Raw genomic sequence first — 13,786 nt, forward strand, 5'->3', positions numbered from 1 at the left:
GACTGAGAACTTAAGTACGAAATAGGAGTGCAAGAGATGGATGGTGTGTTTCTGCGCGATCATTTGAAACTTAGGGTTGGAATGAAACCAGAGGATTTTTCAGAACAAAGGAAAAGGGGTTGAGGAAATTAACATGTCTGCTTTGAGCTATAAGGAGTGGTTAGGTGCTGACCCTTTCTGTTGTTGATGGCAATGCCGGAGATGACAAAGGAGTATCTACAGATTCGTTTGTTCTGTTTATTTTATTTTTAGTTTTTAGTTTTATACTATGTTGTTGCTCCCTATACTTCACTTGTTGTGTTGAGCTTTCGTTCAAAAAAAAGAATTTTTTTCTTTTAATTTACTCATAAATTTATTAGCAATATCTGTTATATTTTAGCTAAACTTGTATATTAAATTGTGTATATTAATATTTAATATGTTAAAATTTGTAATAATAGTATGAAATCAACATATTAAATTATTGATTCGGTGATAATTAAAGTGTAATAACATTGATGGTAATGAAATCATGGTTGTTAGTATATATAGCTATAAACATAAAAGGAATATGGGATCATCAGCTTTGACTGAAATGGATTCTTGATGTTTACAGTGATTCAACATGAAAGAGGTGTATGTGATTTAATTTAGAAAAAATAGAGATAGATAATAAAAATATTAAATAATATGAACAATGAATATATAGATATTTAATTTATTAAGTGTATAAATAATTATTCTAATAGTAAGATTTAAGTGAATATTTTAGAATGTAATATATTTTATTTGAATTGGGTTTATTTTAAAACTTATTATTTATATTGTTAAAAAAAATTATTAGTTACATAACTTAACTCTTTAATTTAACAGGAAAGAAGACGCGACAGTTTGGGTACGTACGTATTCCATGTTTTGTGAAGAATACATCACTTCTATCGTTTTCTACTTCACCCAATCTCCAAATCATCATATTTTTGATAATCTAACACTAAACATTACAATTATGAAAGTGAGTTTCAGTTTTAATTTATCAATAAAAATTTTTAAAAAATAATATCAAAAGACCAAAAAAATTTATTAATTTGGACATCAGTTAACAAATAATAATATTTACAAATATTAAATAAAAATAAAGGGTTAGAGTATTAGGCTAAAGATAAAGATATGAACTATGGGTAGTGCTAGGGAGCCAATGGCCTAAGTGTACAATGTGTTCACCAACGAACTCTTGACCTTTCGGATCTAGAACTTTAATACCATGAACCCACTCATCCCAAAAGCGTAACCTGACAGGACAATGTAACACTAATGGTCATATCTCTAATACTTGCTAAACCTCTATTGTACACATTGTACACTTAGACCATTGGCTCTCTATACTTTTCCTTTTAATATATTCTAAAAATATTATCTTTATTTAAAGTATAGCTAAATAAATAAATTATATTTTTTAACAAATTATTTAATAAAAATATTTTTACCATCTTCATTTCAGTTTTTTTTTCTTTTCAAAAATGATACTTGATCATTATATCTTTGATTTTCAATATTTAGCGAGCTACATTAACTTGTTTTATTTATAACTTATTTTATTTATGTCATGGTGAGAATTTAGGTAAAATTGACTTTACGTAAAATTAAAATTTAAAAATTATTAGATAAAAATTTAATCAAATTAATTAAATTATTTAACCATTTTTAGACATCACATCAACTTCACAAACATCACATCAACTTCACGTGAATTGAATTGGACTCCATATTAATTTCACCTTATCTCATTCATTCTAACATGGTTTTTCTTAAAAGAATTGCCTTCCTTCGAATATAAAGCCACTTCACGAAAACTCCAAAACCCTATATATAATACAGAGTTAAAAACTCACACACAGAGACATTCTCACATTTCTTGATTTCCATATCGATCTTTCCCAATGGAATCCCTTCTACTTTTCCTCTCTCTGTTCATTTTCATCTTCATCTACATTCGTCATTTCTACACCACCAAGACACAACCCTTCAAAACCTACCCTCTCGTAGGTTCACTCCCTGACTTCATCCTCAATCGCCACCGCTTCCTCGACTGGTCTACCAACATCCTCCGCCACTCCTCCACCCAAACCGCCGTTTTCTACCGCCCCGGCACCGTCCACGGCGTCATAACCGCCAATCCCGACAACGTCCAGCACATCCTCAAGACTAATTTCCATAACTACCCCAAGGGCAACCGCTTCCTTTTCCTCCTCCACGATTTTCTTGGCCATGGAATCTTCAACTCCGACGGATTCCTCTGGAAACTTCAACGCAAAACCGCAAGCTACGAATTCAACACCAAATCGCTTCGAAACTTCGCCATCCAGAACGTCACCGTCGAGATCCAAACGAGGCTCATTCCCTTGCTTCAAAGAGCGTCGGAGACAGAAACCGTTCTCGATTTGCAGGACGTTCTTGAACGGTTCGCCTTCGATAACGTCTGCAAGCTCGCGTTCAACGTTGATCCTGCATGCCTCGGCGGCAGATCCGCCGCCCGCTCCGGCGACGGCTTCATGCAGGCCTTCGAGGACGCGGCGACGCTGAGCTCGGGGAGGTTCATGAGCGCGTTTCACTGGTTATGGAGAATCAAAAGGTTCCTCAACGTTGGAAACGAAAAGAGGCTTAAAGAATCGATCTCCACCGTACACGCGTTCGCCGATGAGATCATAAGGTCCAGGATGGAAGCCAAGGGCCCCACTAACACTGACGTGGACTTACTATCGCGGTTCATGGCCGCAGAGGATAACTCCCCAGAATTTCTCCGCGATATCGTTATAAGCGTGATTCTGGCGGGGCGCGATACGACGTCGTCCGCCCTGAGCTGGTTCTTTTGGATTCTCTCTTCGAGGCCTGACGTCAAAGAAAAAATTATCAAAGAAATCAAAAGCGTTCGCGAAAAGTGCGTTTACGCGGAAGCGGTGTTTGGGTACGAAGAGCTGAAGGATATGAACTACTTGATGGCGGCGATTTCGGAGGCAATGAGATTGTACCCGCCAGTGCCGGTTGACTTCAAGAACTGCTTAAACGACGACGTTTTTCCGGATGGGACGGTGATAAAGAGGAATTGGTTTATAATGTATCATACTTACGCAATGGGGAGGATGGAGAGTATCTGGGGTAAGGACTGTACGGAATATAAGCCCGAAAGGTGGTTTGATTTTGATGAGGATGGTAATGAAGTGTGGAGAAGTGAAAGCCCGTTCCGGTATCCGGTATTTCACGCTGGACCGAGAATGTGTTTGGGCAAGGATATGGCTTATATTCAGATGAAGTCCATTGTGGCTTCTGTTTTGGAGAGGTTTGAGATTGATGCTGTGGATAAGGACACGTGTCCTGAGCACCTTATTGCTTTGACTTTGAGGATGAAAGGGGGGTTGCCTGTGAGAGTGAGAGTGAGGGCATGAGTGAACATGTGCAGTACTGTGTAAGATGATACAAATGCATGACTAAACTTGGTGTTGTTGATGGATGTGGTTTTTAGGTATATAGTAAACTATACTATATACATACACTGTATTTTGCGCAAATTGAAATGTTGCATTAATACGTTAGTTGTTGGTTGTGAATTAGTACTTGCTGTAAGAGATTGTTAATTCCTTTCTGGAATACGTCCAAGTTGTTTTCATTTAATTAATGGATCATATATATATAGTGTAGTTCTTGGTCTCGTCACAACACCTTAATGGAACTGGCAGCCATGTGCACATGCATGATGAAAGTGTAATTTATGAGTTTCATCTTGAAGGGGGGAAATAAGAGGAGCTACAGAGTACTGTTGAGTAAAAATGATATTAATTGTTGGATCGAGGAATGAACTTCGCCTCACTAGGCGGAAGTTGAAGTTGGCTTGCCGAGACGGGAAACCTGAATTTACTGAATTTAGGGTTGCCGATAGAGGGAGCGAGTCTTTGGTAAATAATAATAATAATAATAATAATAATAATAATAATAATAATAATAATAATAATAATAATAATAAATATGGTTTGTGAAGAAATCTAAGGAGCCAGAAGTAAACTGTCAGCAGTGCGTTGATACTTATTATTTATTAAAACTCAAAATAAGAGGTTCATATGCTACCCCTAGTCTTATATTGTGAAACCAAGAAAACACATTGGTCTTTAGATCGAAGTGGCGTGTAACGAAACGACCGAGCAATAGGAAAATTTAAACTAACAAAAAATACAAATGTGATTTCTAAAATCTAATAAAACTATCGGTACTAGATGCTAGTTTAATTTCAACCTAGAATTATGAGTTCAAAGTACAGTCACTGTGTCTAAGTGTTACTTTATTCACAAGTGCTTGATTTTGGATACAGAAATTTGCTTGAATACTACTCATAAACACTGTTTGCACATCTTATATTGTTTATATGAAAACTGGTTAGTGTTTTTGTTTTATTGAAAAATGATGAATATCAAAGACAAATTCATCGTAGTTCTATTGCTACCAACAAGCATGATTGATTATACTACACCCCAAGTTTTTCTCTTTAATTTCTTAGTTAATCTTTTCCCCTTTTTTTTCTTTTCCTTTTTCCGACAATTGATGAGAAAATAATCTCACACAACGAATAAAAAGATGATGAAGAAAGGAGCGAAATTTCCACTTTTTTTATTAACTTGTTAATAATATACAGTTCATGCAAAATTTGATGAAGTGGCCGGATTCATATATACCGCAGGTAGCATTGTTTGAAGAATATTGAAGTATTGAACTACTTCTAATCGGAAGGAAAATTCTTAAAAATGGAATTACTGAGAGAGTAGCTTTCGTAACTAGCTAGTTTCCTTGATAAAAACAATAAATCAACCTTCTAGATCGAGTTCGCATTATTGTTATTATTGGTAGTACCCAAAAACGCCTTAGCTAATATATAGCTAATTTTGCATAACCATTTATTGGTAAGCGCTTGCCACAAGAGAAAGCAACATGCTTATATGGAATTATATCATGCCATGTTTAAGCTCTAAAGATAATTTTACATAACCTTTTCGTGTGGTAAAATATAATCTTTTGAGTTATAAGTAATTAATAAACAAGCATATCCGACAAATAAGAGCAGAGAAATTTCGAGGACTCTGAAATAATGGAGGAAAAAAGCAACAAACTGGTGGCTTTACTTAATTAATGACCTTAAAGAATTTTAACGGGTAATAAAGTTAATTAATTAAGGTTTAAGCAATGCAAGAGATGAAGCAATTTGGATACAGATAGGTCTTTTGTTGGATCCGGACCACACTTTTTGGCGATGATCGTAATATGGCTTTTGTAATTATCAGTGGTCTTGTCTGTGAATCCATTAAAATTGTAGAATCCATATATTGGAGAGAGTTTAGAGAAAGAGTAAACTTCTAGAAGAGTAATGAGAGTATGAAGAATGAATTGATAATTGTCTAAAGTTGAGTTAATTGCATATGCATTCCATTATATATATAGTACGCACTAACAAACTATTAACAGTCTAATAATATGCTAACTTTTTTTTTTATCTTTTTCATTCCCCTCAAAAATTTATTTTGTCATTAAGTCTGAGTTTGCTCCAAAATTCACGAACAAGGAACATGATGAAATGGATTTTTGGTGAAAATATATGCAATCTGCTGCACAGTAGGGATATGAACAACCTGAACTCGATTCTTCATGACATAATTTCTAGCAAAATAAATGTCTAACTCAACATGTTTATATTTGGAGTACAAAAATGAATTCGCAACTATCATAACCGTATTCAGATTATCACAGTAAATCATAGATAATTTGGTCACTGGATTAGCATGTTCTGGATGGGGACTGCTTCTGCAATTGCATTAGCTACACCCCGACTGAGACACAGTATGTTGTTTTCTTGAAGACTAGAAAATTAAATTCGATCTCAGAAATACATAACTATTGGTTGATTTTTTATCATCAGGATTAAACCCCTAATCAGAATTCGTATAAATTGTAAGAATTAGCTCTTTAGCTGGCTGAAACCTTAAATCAAAGCTAGCTGTGCCACTGATGTACTTTAAAATGCGCTTAACTACCTTCCAATGTGCTTCAAGAGCCAGTTGCATGAATTAACACACTCGATTTATACAATAAGCTAACTCTGGTTGAGTGATTGTGGGGTACTGAAGACTCCCAACAACTACACAATACAGGGCCGGATCATCGAAGGGAGGGCTGCCAGTTTTGCTAAGTTTTAGAGAGGAAGGTATTAGGGTTGCATACAGCTTACAACCAACCATATTTGCTTTCTTCAAGATGTCATTGACATACTTAGTTTAAAATAACAAAAGACTGCCATCAGTAGTGTGTGTTATTTCTAATCCAAGAAAATAATGCAGTTTTTTCATGTCTTTTAAGGAAAAATGAGAGTTGAATTGAGTAATTACCTCATGGATACACTGATTTGAGTTGCCAGTAACAATGATGTCATTAACATATATGGAGTAAATTTCCATAATGGTCCCTGAGATTCACGAGATTATCCAATTTGATCCTCGAGATTCTAATTTTACCATAATGGTCCTCCAGATTCAGCCCCAAGCACCTTAGTGGTCCTTAGGCATCTTTCTGGCAATGACTCAACTATTTCAGAGCTATCGTGGCTATCGTGTGCCACACTGGAGCATATCAAAATGACGCCATTTTGGTTTGGCGTCTATTATGGATCAAAATGACGTCGTTTGCTTACATTCAGACGGTTTGTAGCACTCATCTATCTTCATCACTTCCACTCTTCTTCTACTTTTGTTCAACAATGGTACCACTCTAGGGTTAGAATTCTGAAATTTTTTTACTTTGCTACTACCTCACTTACATCGAGCCCTACGCGTTTCGCGAACACCAAAACCTCACTTAGCCCAACTAGGTTCCCTCCTGTGGTAATCTTATTCGCGATCTTACAGCTCTGTTTGCACCCCACGCCTCCCATGCACATTACTTTTCCCATCACCGAGAACAACAGTTGCAACATTCTACCACATCGCGATCTCCAACCTTAAAGATCGCCAGTTTTCCATCCCAGGCACCAATTTCGCGCCGGAGACTGGCGCGTCGACAAACCAGCACGAGCGTTGTCGTGCGGCGAAAAAGATCTAGCGGGTGAGGTCTGGTGGGAGCTGGTGGTGTCGACAATGACAAAGTAGGGTTTAGGGAGGAGATGACGGAGTCACGGCCATCAAGGTAAAAGGAACGGACGTCGGAGATGTGGCCAACCATGGTGAAGAGGATGTCGGAGGATTGGGAGAGAATCAATATTGTTCAGATGAGTACCATGTGGTGCGCAAATTGAGAACTCGCACAGCTTAACTGGAAAGTGCACCGGGTTATTCAAGTAATACCTCAAGTGAGCAAGGGTCGATCCCACGAGAATTGTCAGACTGAGCAAGCAATGGTTTTCTTGTTGGACTTAGTCAGGCGAATCGGAAAAAGGGGTTTGGTGTGTGCAATCATGAGCAATAAAATAAAGAAAGCAATAAACAAGTTGGTGTGAAAACAATATGAGAAAATAGTTAAGGTCTCGGAGATATTTATCTTTCCGGATTAAAAGTTCTTCCCAACTATTTTAACAATGAATGATTCATTCTATGGCAAACCATAGGTGTCTAAACCCTAATCTCTTAATGATTTAGCCTCCCCTAACCTTCATCAACTGCCACTCTCGTGGTCACTTAATTCCGATTAGAGGGTGAACTTCAGAAAACTAGTTTATACCACAAAGACCCTAATCACCCCAAAATCGGCTGAATAGATGTTGCTTATCCCCATTAGTTTGTGTAATTAGCCATCTAGGAGGAGTGTTTTCAAGCTGTAGTTCAAGCGAGATAACTCTCTCAAGAATCACAAGAACTCATGTAGAAAAGGGTCATACTCTCGTTCCACCCAATTCATAAGATTAAGAACGAAAACAATACTTATAATTGAATTAGACATAAATTAAAATAGAAGAATAAAAGTTCTAATCCATATAAATAAACAGAACTCTTAACCTTAACCAAGAAAAGTTTAGTTTCTCATACTTACAGAGAAAACACAATTATTGCCTAATGATACGTGATGCGAGATCCCCAATGCTCTGTGATGCTTGGGCATCTTGGCTAGTTTCACAAGCTCTTTTTATTAAGTTTTTACTTAGTTTCATCTAGTATCTTTATCAATAAGCAAGCATTTGGATAAATTATTTCTGCATGTCTTGATTCATCAAACATTAGTGAATTATAATCATTTTCATGAGATTAACACAAGAACTAAGTGGTATAATAAATGATTAATTATCTTGTTATTACTCATGAAATAGCAAGCTTTGATGCATTTGTTTGATTGATGGTAGGCAAAGCGAGAAGAAGCAGACAGAAAGCACAAACCAAGGGGCGTTGGCAACGTTACAAACGGCCTCACTAACGCCAGCCACAAAGGAAACAAGGGCGTTTGCAACGCTGGCAATACCAGCATCAATATTACCAATGCTGGTAACGCCAGTGATAACGTCAGCTCAAGAGGGAACCAAGGGCGTTGCCAATATTGGTAACGCTGGCGATAACGCTAGCATCAATGTTACCAACGGTAACGCCAGTGCTAAAGCCAGTTGGGGAACTCATGCAAGAATGAAGAGCGTTAGGTGGTTAACGCCAGTAACAACATGCCTCATGTAGCATTGGTGAAGCTAACTAGCCAATAACGCTAGGAGCACAATCAAGAGGGTGTTGCCAATGCTAAAAACGCAAGTGCCAACGCCAGAAGCAACCAGGAGGGCATTACCAATGCCAAGAACGCCAGTAGTAACGCCATGTCTAACAATAACAATGCTAACGTTGCCTGTAACATCCCAATTAGCCTAAGCTTTACCACGCGTTGTAAAGCAAATATTAATCAAGGAGTACAACAGTTCTAAGCTCATACCTATGATATATAGAAGGATTAATATTATCTAGAAGTCTGATGAAGGATATAGTTCAAAAATAGGATTTAAAAGAGCAAAATGAACTAACGAAGAGTCTAACTTAACGCACAAGAAACAGATGTGATGTAGGCAAGGATAGTGGTGTAATAGTGTAATATCATAAGAAACTAGCCACGGCTCGTGGAGTTTAAGCCGACAAGCCAAATATACAGATAAGAGGGAACTGAAGTTTAAAATGGCTTATACAAGTTTTGTTCTCTCTCAAATACAAAGCCTCTAGGCCAAAATAAAAATACATAAGTGAGAGATATATATATAAACAAAATAATTCAAAGAGACTCAAAAGGTATCCGGATCCTCCGCTCCTGTCACCAACCAGACAACTCACCGAGGTGGGTTGCGACCTGCATCTGAAAAACACAACAGAAATATGGTATGAGAATCGGAGGTTCTCAGTATGGTAACAGTGCCCAGTGATGTAGGATATAAGACCCCGGGACGCCAAAGGCAATCCTAGACTCCATATCCATCACAAGATTCAAGCTTAAAGCATTTCTAAAATAAATACGCATAATATGTAAAACCTCAATGAAACTTAAGGCATAGCACCACCAAAGGGTAATCTATCTTAGGGGATTTCTACTCTAATCAAACACAGGTGTCCCACAGCCTTCACCAATCGATTCGCCATGCGATCCCATCGCCATCGTCTTTCGAACCTCCTCAACCCCAGTAAAAGCACAAGTATATACAATACAAGTAAAACACAAGTAGAAGCATATATAACAATTAATACAATTAGCAATTAGACATGTTATACAGATAGGGAAAACAATATCAAGTCGGAAAAGCATACAAACAGGTAGAAAATGCATATGATGAATATCTGCCCTACTAGCTGTGATATCACATTGTCGGTTCAACAGCCAAACCGACACATCTCCATGGAGATGTTGCCCTTCGGATTCATGGTGTGGGAGAGCCCCCAAGATATACTGCTCGGATCACTATCCAGGATTTTACGCCTGTACGCTCTGATGATCCGAAGGGATGCGAGTGGGATCTATTGCCACCGACCTCACATCTAAGCCCAAGCGGGACGAACCATCGCCCTTATGCCGCCGCCGCTACATCAACAGGCGGGATCCAACCTCGGCCCCTTCCAGACACATAGCGTATCATAATCTCAATGAAAAAGTAGTGCAGTGGTTTTCAAAATAAAAAAACAATTTCAGTACAAAATGGATCCATCACTTCGTTCAGAGTCTTTGACTCTTTTCAATCCACTGCTTATTCACATTTCAGTTCCGAACTCAACAATTCCTTAATCCTCATCTCATCCATCAATCATTCACCACATAAAATTGGACCACTTTCAGTACGCCAGAAACCTAAGCCTCCGTTTTCTAAAATTTTCCAAATAATAACAGCTAAAACCCTTAAATCTTTTCCCATGTTTGAGAATCCCAAAAATATGCCCAAAAATCTTTAAAAGGTAATATAGAAGCTTACAACCTCATCAGGAAGGTGAAATAGTTGAAAATAAAGCAATATTTGAGAAACAGGGCATGTGTGTCCGCACAGGGGTGTGCGTGCGCACGCCCAGGAAACTTTTAAAAGTGTGCGTACGCAGAAGGGTGTGCGTACGCACAGGTGTCAAAACTTAAAAAGTTTTTTCACTCGCACAACCTGTGCCAGCACCCCAACAGACTGGCCTTCCTAACGTGTGCATGCGCACAGGTCTGTGCATACGCACAGGTTACAATTTCCCATTGGTGTGCGCACGCAGAAGTCGTGCCAGCGCTGCAAGCAGATTGCCTGCCGCTGCGTGTGCAGACACACAGGTCTGTGCATGCGCACATGTGACAATTTTCGCAGGGTGTGGGTGCGCACATACCAGAAAACTCAAAATTTTGTAACTTTGCAGAATTTCAAATTTTCAACACCAACTTTCAAATTAAAGGGTTTTCAACGATCTTTAATTCGAGACAAGTTTCATCAGTTTTTGAAGACCGAGGCAAAAGTTATGATCAGACAAAGTTCACCAAAAACTAACTTTTACCAAATTTCAAAATATCCACAATCTCTCATAATACACAACCCAAGCTATACCAAGCCATTCCAAATTCCATTCTTCATCACAATTAACACTATATGTCATATTACACCAAGATTACTACATTTCCTTTTACCATTCCTCATCATCAACCTCAACATCAATATTTCACATTATAATTAATCCTCATCAATACTTTTCCAACTACATTACCAAATCATCAACATTATCATTGCATATATCAACACAATTTACTTCTCAACTTCACAAATCATTTATCCTCATCATATCATTACCAATCATTATAATTGAACCCAACCATCACCAATTCATCATAAATCAACATACAACAACATTCAACACCAATCAACCATTTTAATTCAAACCTATCCTATATGTCACTAGCCTAAGTGTCCATAAATATTATATACTACATAGAGGAAACCGAAACCATACCTTGGCCGATTCCCAAATGCTCCAAACACCAAAACAAAGCCACCAAACTTGATCTAAAGCCTCAACCAACTCCAATAAACACCAAAGCTCAAACTAACAACACATATATCACCAAAATCAAAGCCTAACATACTCAAAATAGCTAAACACAAGGGTTTATTGAAACCTTATCTTTCCCAACATGATTAGGGGTAAAAGCTAACAATTACCCGCAAAATCACACCCTCAAAAATGCAAAAATCTAGGGCACAAAACTGGGACATGATACATGATTTCTTACCAGATTTTTTTAGATATAAATATAGAGCTTGAGAAGAGCTTCGCGTGGCCATAAAAGGCTCCTCAATCGGAGGTCTGTAGCTCAAGTTACAAGCAAAAGAAGGTGAGAGTGAATAGTACTCTTTCTTCTCCCTCTCTTCTCAACTCAGCAGCGCCCCCTCCTTCAAAAGAGGGTGGAATGAGCTAAAAACCTCATTTAATGAGGGTTATATATGTTGAACTTGGGTCCACTTGGGCCCGGTCCAACCCGCTAAGTGTTTTTGGTCCGTTTGGCCCACTTTGGGCCAAAACCTTTAACACTAACGCTCGGTTTTCCATTTCTAATGTTTTTTAAGGTTTTTTATTGTTTCTACTTTTTCTCATGCGATACCGGGCAAACTTGAATCGGTTCAACCAGTTCAACTACCGGTTCACAGTTTTTCATGGTTTTTCGCAAAAAACACATTTTCTGACTCAGAAGGACCTACTGAGTCTAAAAATCATATTTAAATCCCCAAATTCTCATCCTAACTTTCCCGAATTAAATTTGGGCATTTAAATTATTATTTCCGTGAAAAATTCAGTTCTTACATTGCCCCAATAACGTCTTCGACAAATGCATTGGAAGATTTGGGCAGCGTGCGTACACACTACCTAGTGTGCGTACACACAATAGGAAAATCAGCAGGCATGCGTACGCACAAGGCCAAGGGCCCACATCCAGAGACTTGAAGACTCACTTGAAGTTTGAGAAGTAGTATAAATAAGTGGAGTTTTAAAACTCCAGGCGCGGGGGGGACCCAGATTGGAAACTTTCACCAATCATTAGCTATATCTACTTTTCTCTCTTCTCTTTTTTCTTGTTGATGAGCGGATATTTTATATGCTTTTTGGGGGTAATTTCATGTAGATTTTAGCATGTTTTAATTAGTTTTTAGTAGAATATTATTAGTTTTTAGGCAAAAATCATATTTCTGGACTTTACTATGAGTTTGTGTGTTTTTCTGTGATTTCAGGTATTTTCTGGCTGAAATTGAGGGAGCTGAGCAAAAATCAGAGTTAGGCTGAAAAAGGACTGCTGATGCTGTTGGATCCTGACCTCTCTGCACTCGGAATGAATCTTTTGGAGCTACAGGAGTCCAATTGACACGCTCTCAATTGGGTTGGAAAGTAGACATCCAGGTCTTTCCAGCAATATATAATAGTCCATACTTTGCGCGAAGATAGATGACGTAAACTGGCGTTCATGCTGCTGTCTGGCGTCCAGCGCCAGAAACAGGTTACAAGTTGGAGTTCAGCGCCCAAAACTCGTTACAACCTGGTGTTCAACTCCAGAAACAGCCCAAGCACGTGAGAAGCTTTAGTCTCAGCCCCAGCACACACCAAGTGGGCCCCAGAAGTGAATTTCTGCACCAATTATCTTAGTTTACTCATTTTTTGTAAACCTAGGTTACTAGTTTACTATTTAAACAACTTTTAGAGACTTATCTTGTATCTCATGACATTTTCAGATCTGAACTACATACTCTTTGACGGCATGAGTCTCTAAACTCCATTGTTGGGGGTGAGGAGCTCTGCAGCGTCTCGATGAATTAATGCAATTATTCTTGTTTTCCATTCAAACACGCTTGTTCTTATCTAAGATGTTCATTCGCGCTTAAACATGAAGAAGGTGATGATCCGTGACACTCATCACCTTCCTCAATCCATGAACGTGTGCCTGAGAACCGACAGATGATTAGCCGTGCTGTGACAGAGCATTTGGAACATTTTCACTGAGAGGATGGGAAGTAGCCATTGACAACGGTGACACCCTACATATAGCTTGCCATGGAAGGAGCCTTGCGTGTGGAAAAAGGATTTCAAGGAAGAGTTGAAATTCAGAGGACAAAGCATCTCCAAAAACTCCAACATATTCTCCATAATTAAAGTAACAATTATTTATTTCACGCTCTTTTATTTTTCTAATAATTCCTACTGATAATTTTAATTGATATCCTGACTAAGAATAATAAAATAAACATAGATTGCTTCAAACCAATAATCTTCGTGGGATCGACCCTTACTCACGTAAGGTATTACTTGGACGACCCAGTGCATTTGCTGGT

General features: G+C 38.0%; 1 protein-coding gene across 1 annotated transcript; it reads left to right on the forward strand.

The window, feature by feature from the left end:
- The first annotated feature begins 1,818 nt into the window (after positions 1-1,818).
- LOC112696770 (cytochrome P450 CYP94D108-like) lies at positions 1,819-3,682 on the forward strand. Its single transcript, XM_025749634.3, has one exon. The coding sequence runs from the start codon at positions 1,917-1,919 to the stop codon at positions 3,417-3,419; it is 1,503 nt and encodes a 500-aa protein (XP_025605419.1). The 5' UTR covers positions 1,819-1,916; the 3' UTR covers positions 3,420-3,682.
- Positions 3,683-13,786: the final 10,104 nt, after the last annotated feature.

The sequence above is a fragment of the Arachis hypogaea genome, chromosome 6, assembly GCF_003086295.3.
Source record: "Arachis hypogaea cultivar Tifrunner chromosome 6, arahy.Tifrunner.gnm2.J5K5, whole genome shotgun sequence".
NCBI classification, from domain to species: Eukaryota; Viridiplantae; Streptophyta; class Magnoliopsida; order Fabales; family Fabaceae; genus Arachis; species Arachis hypogaea.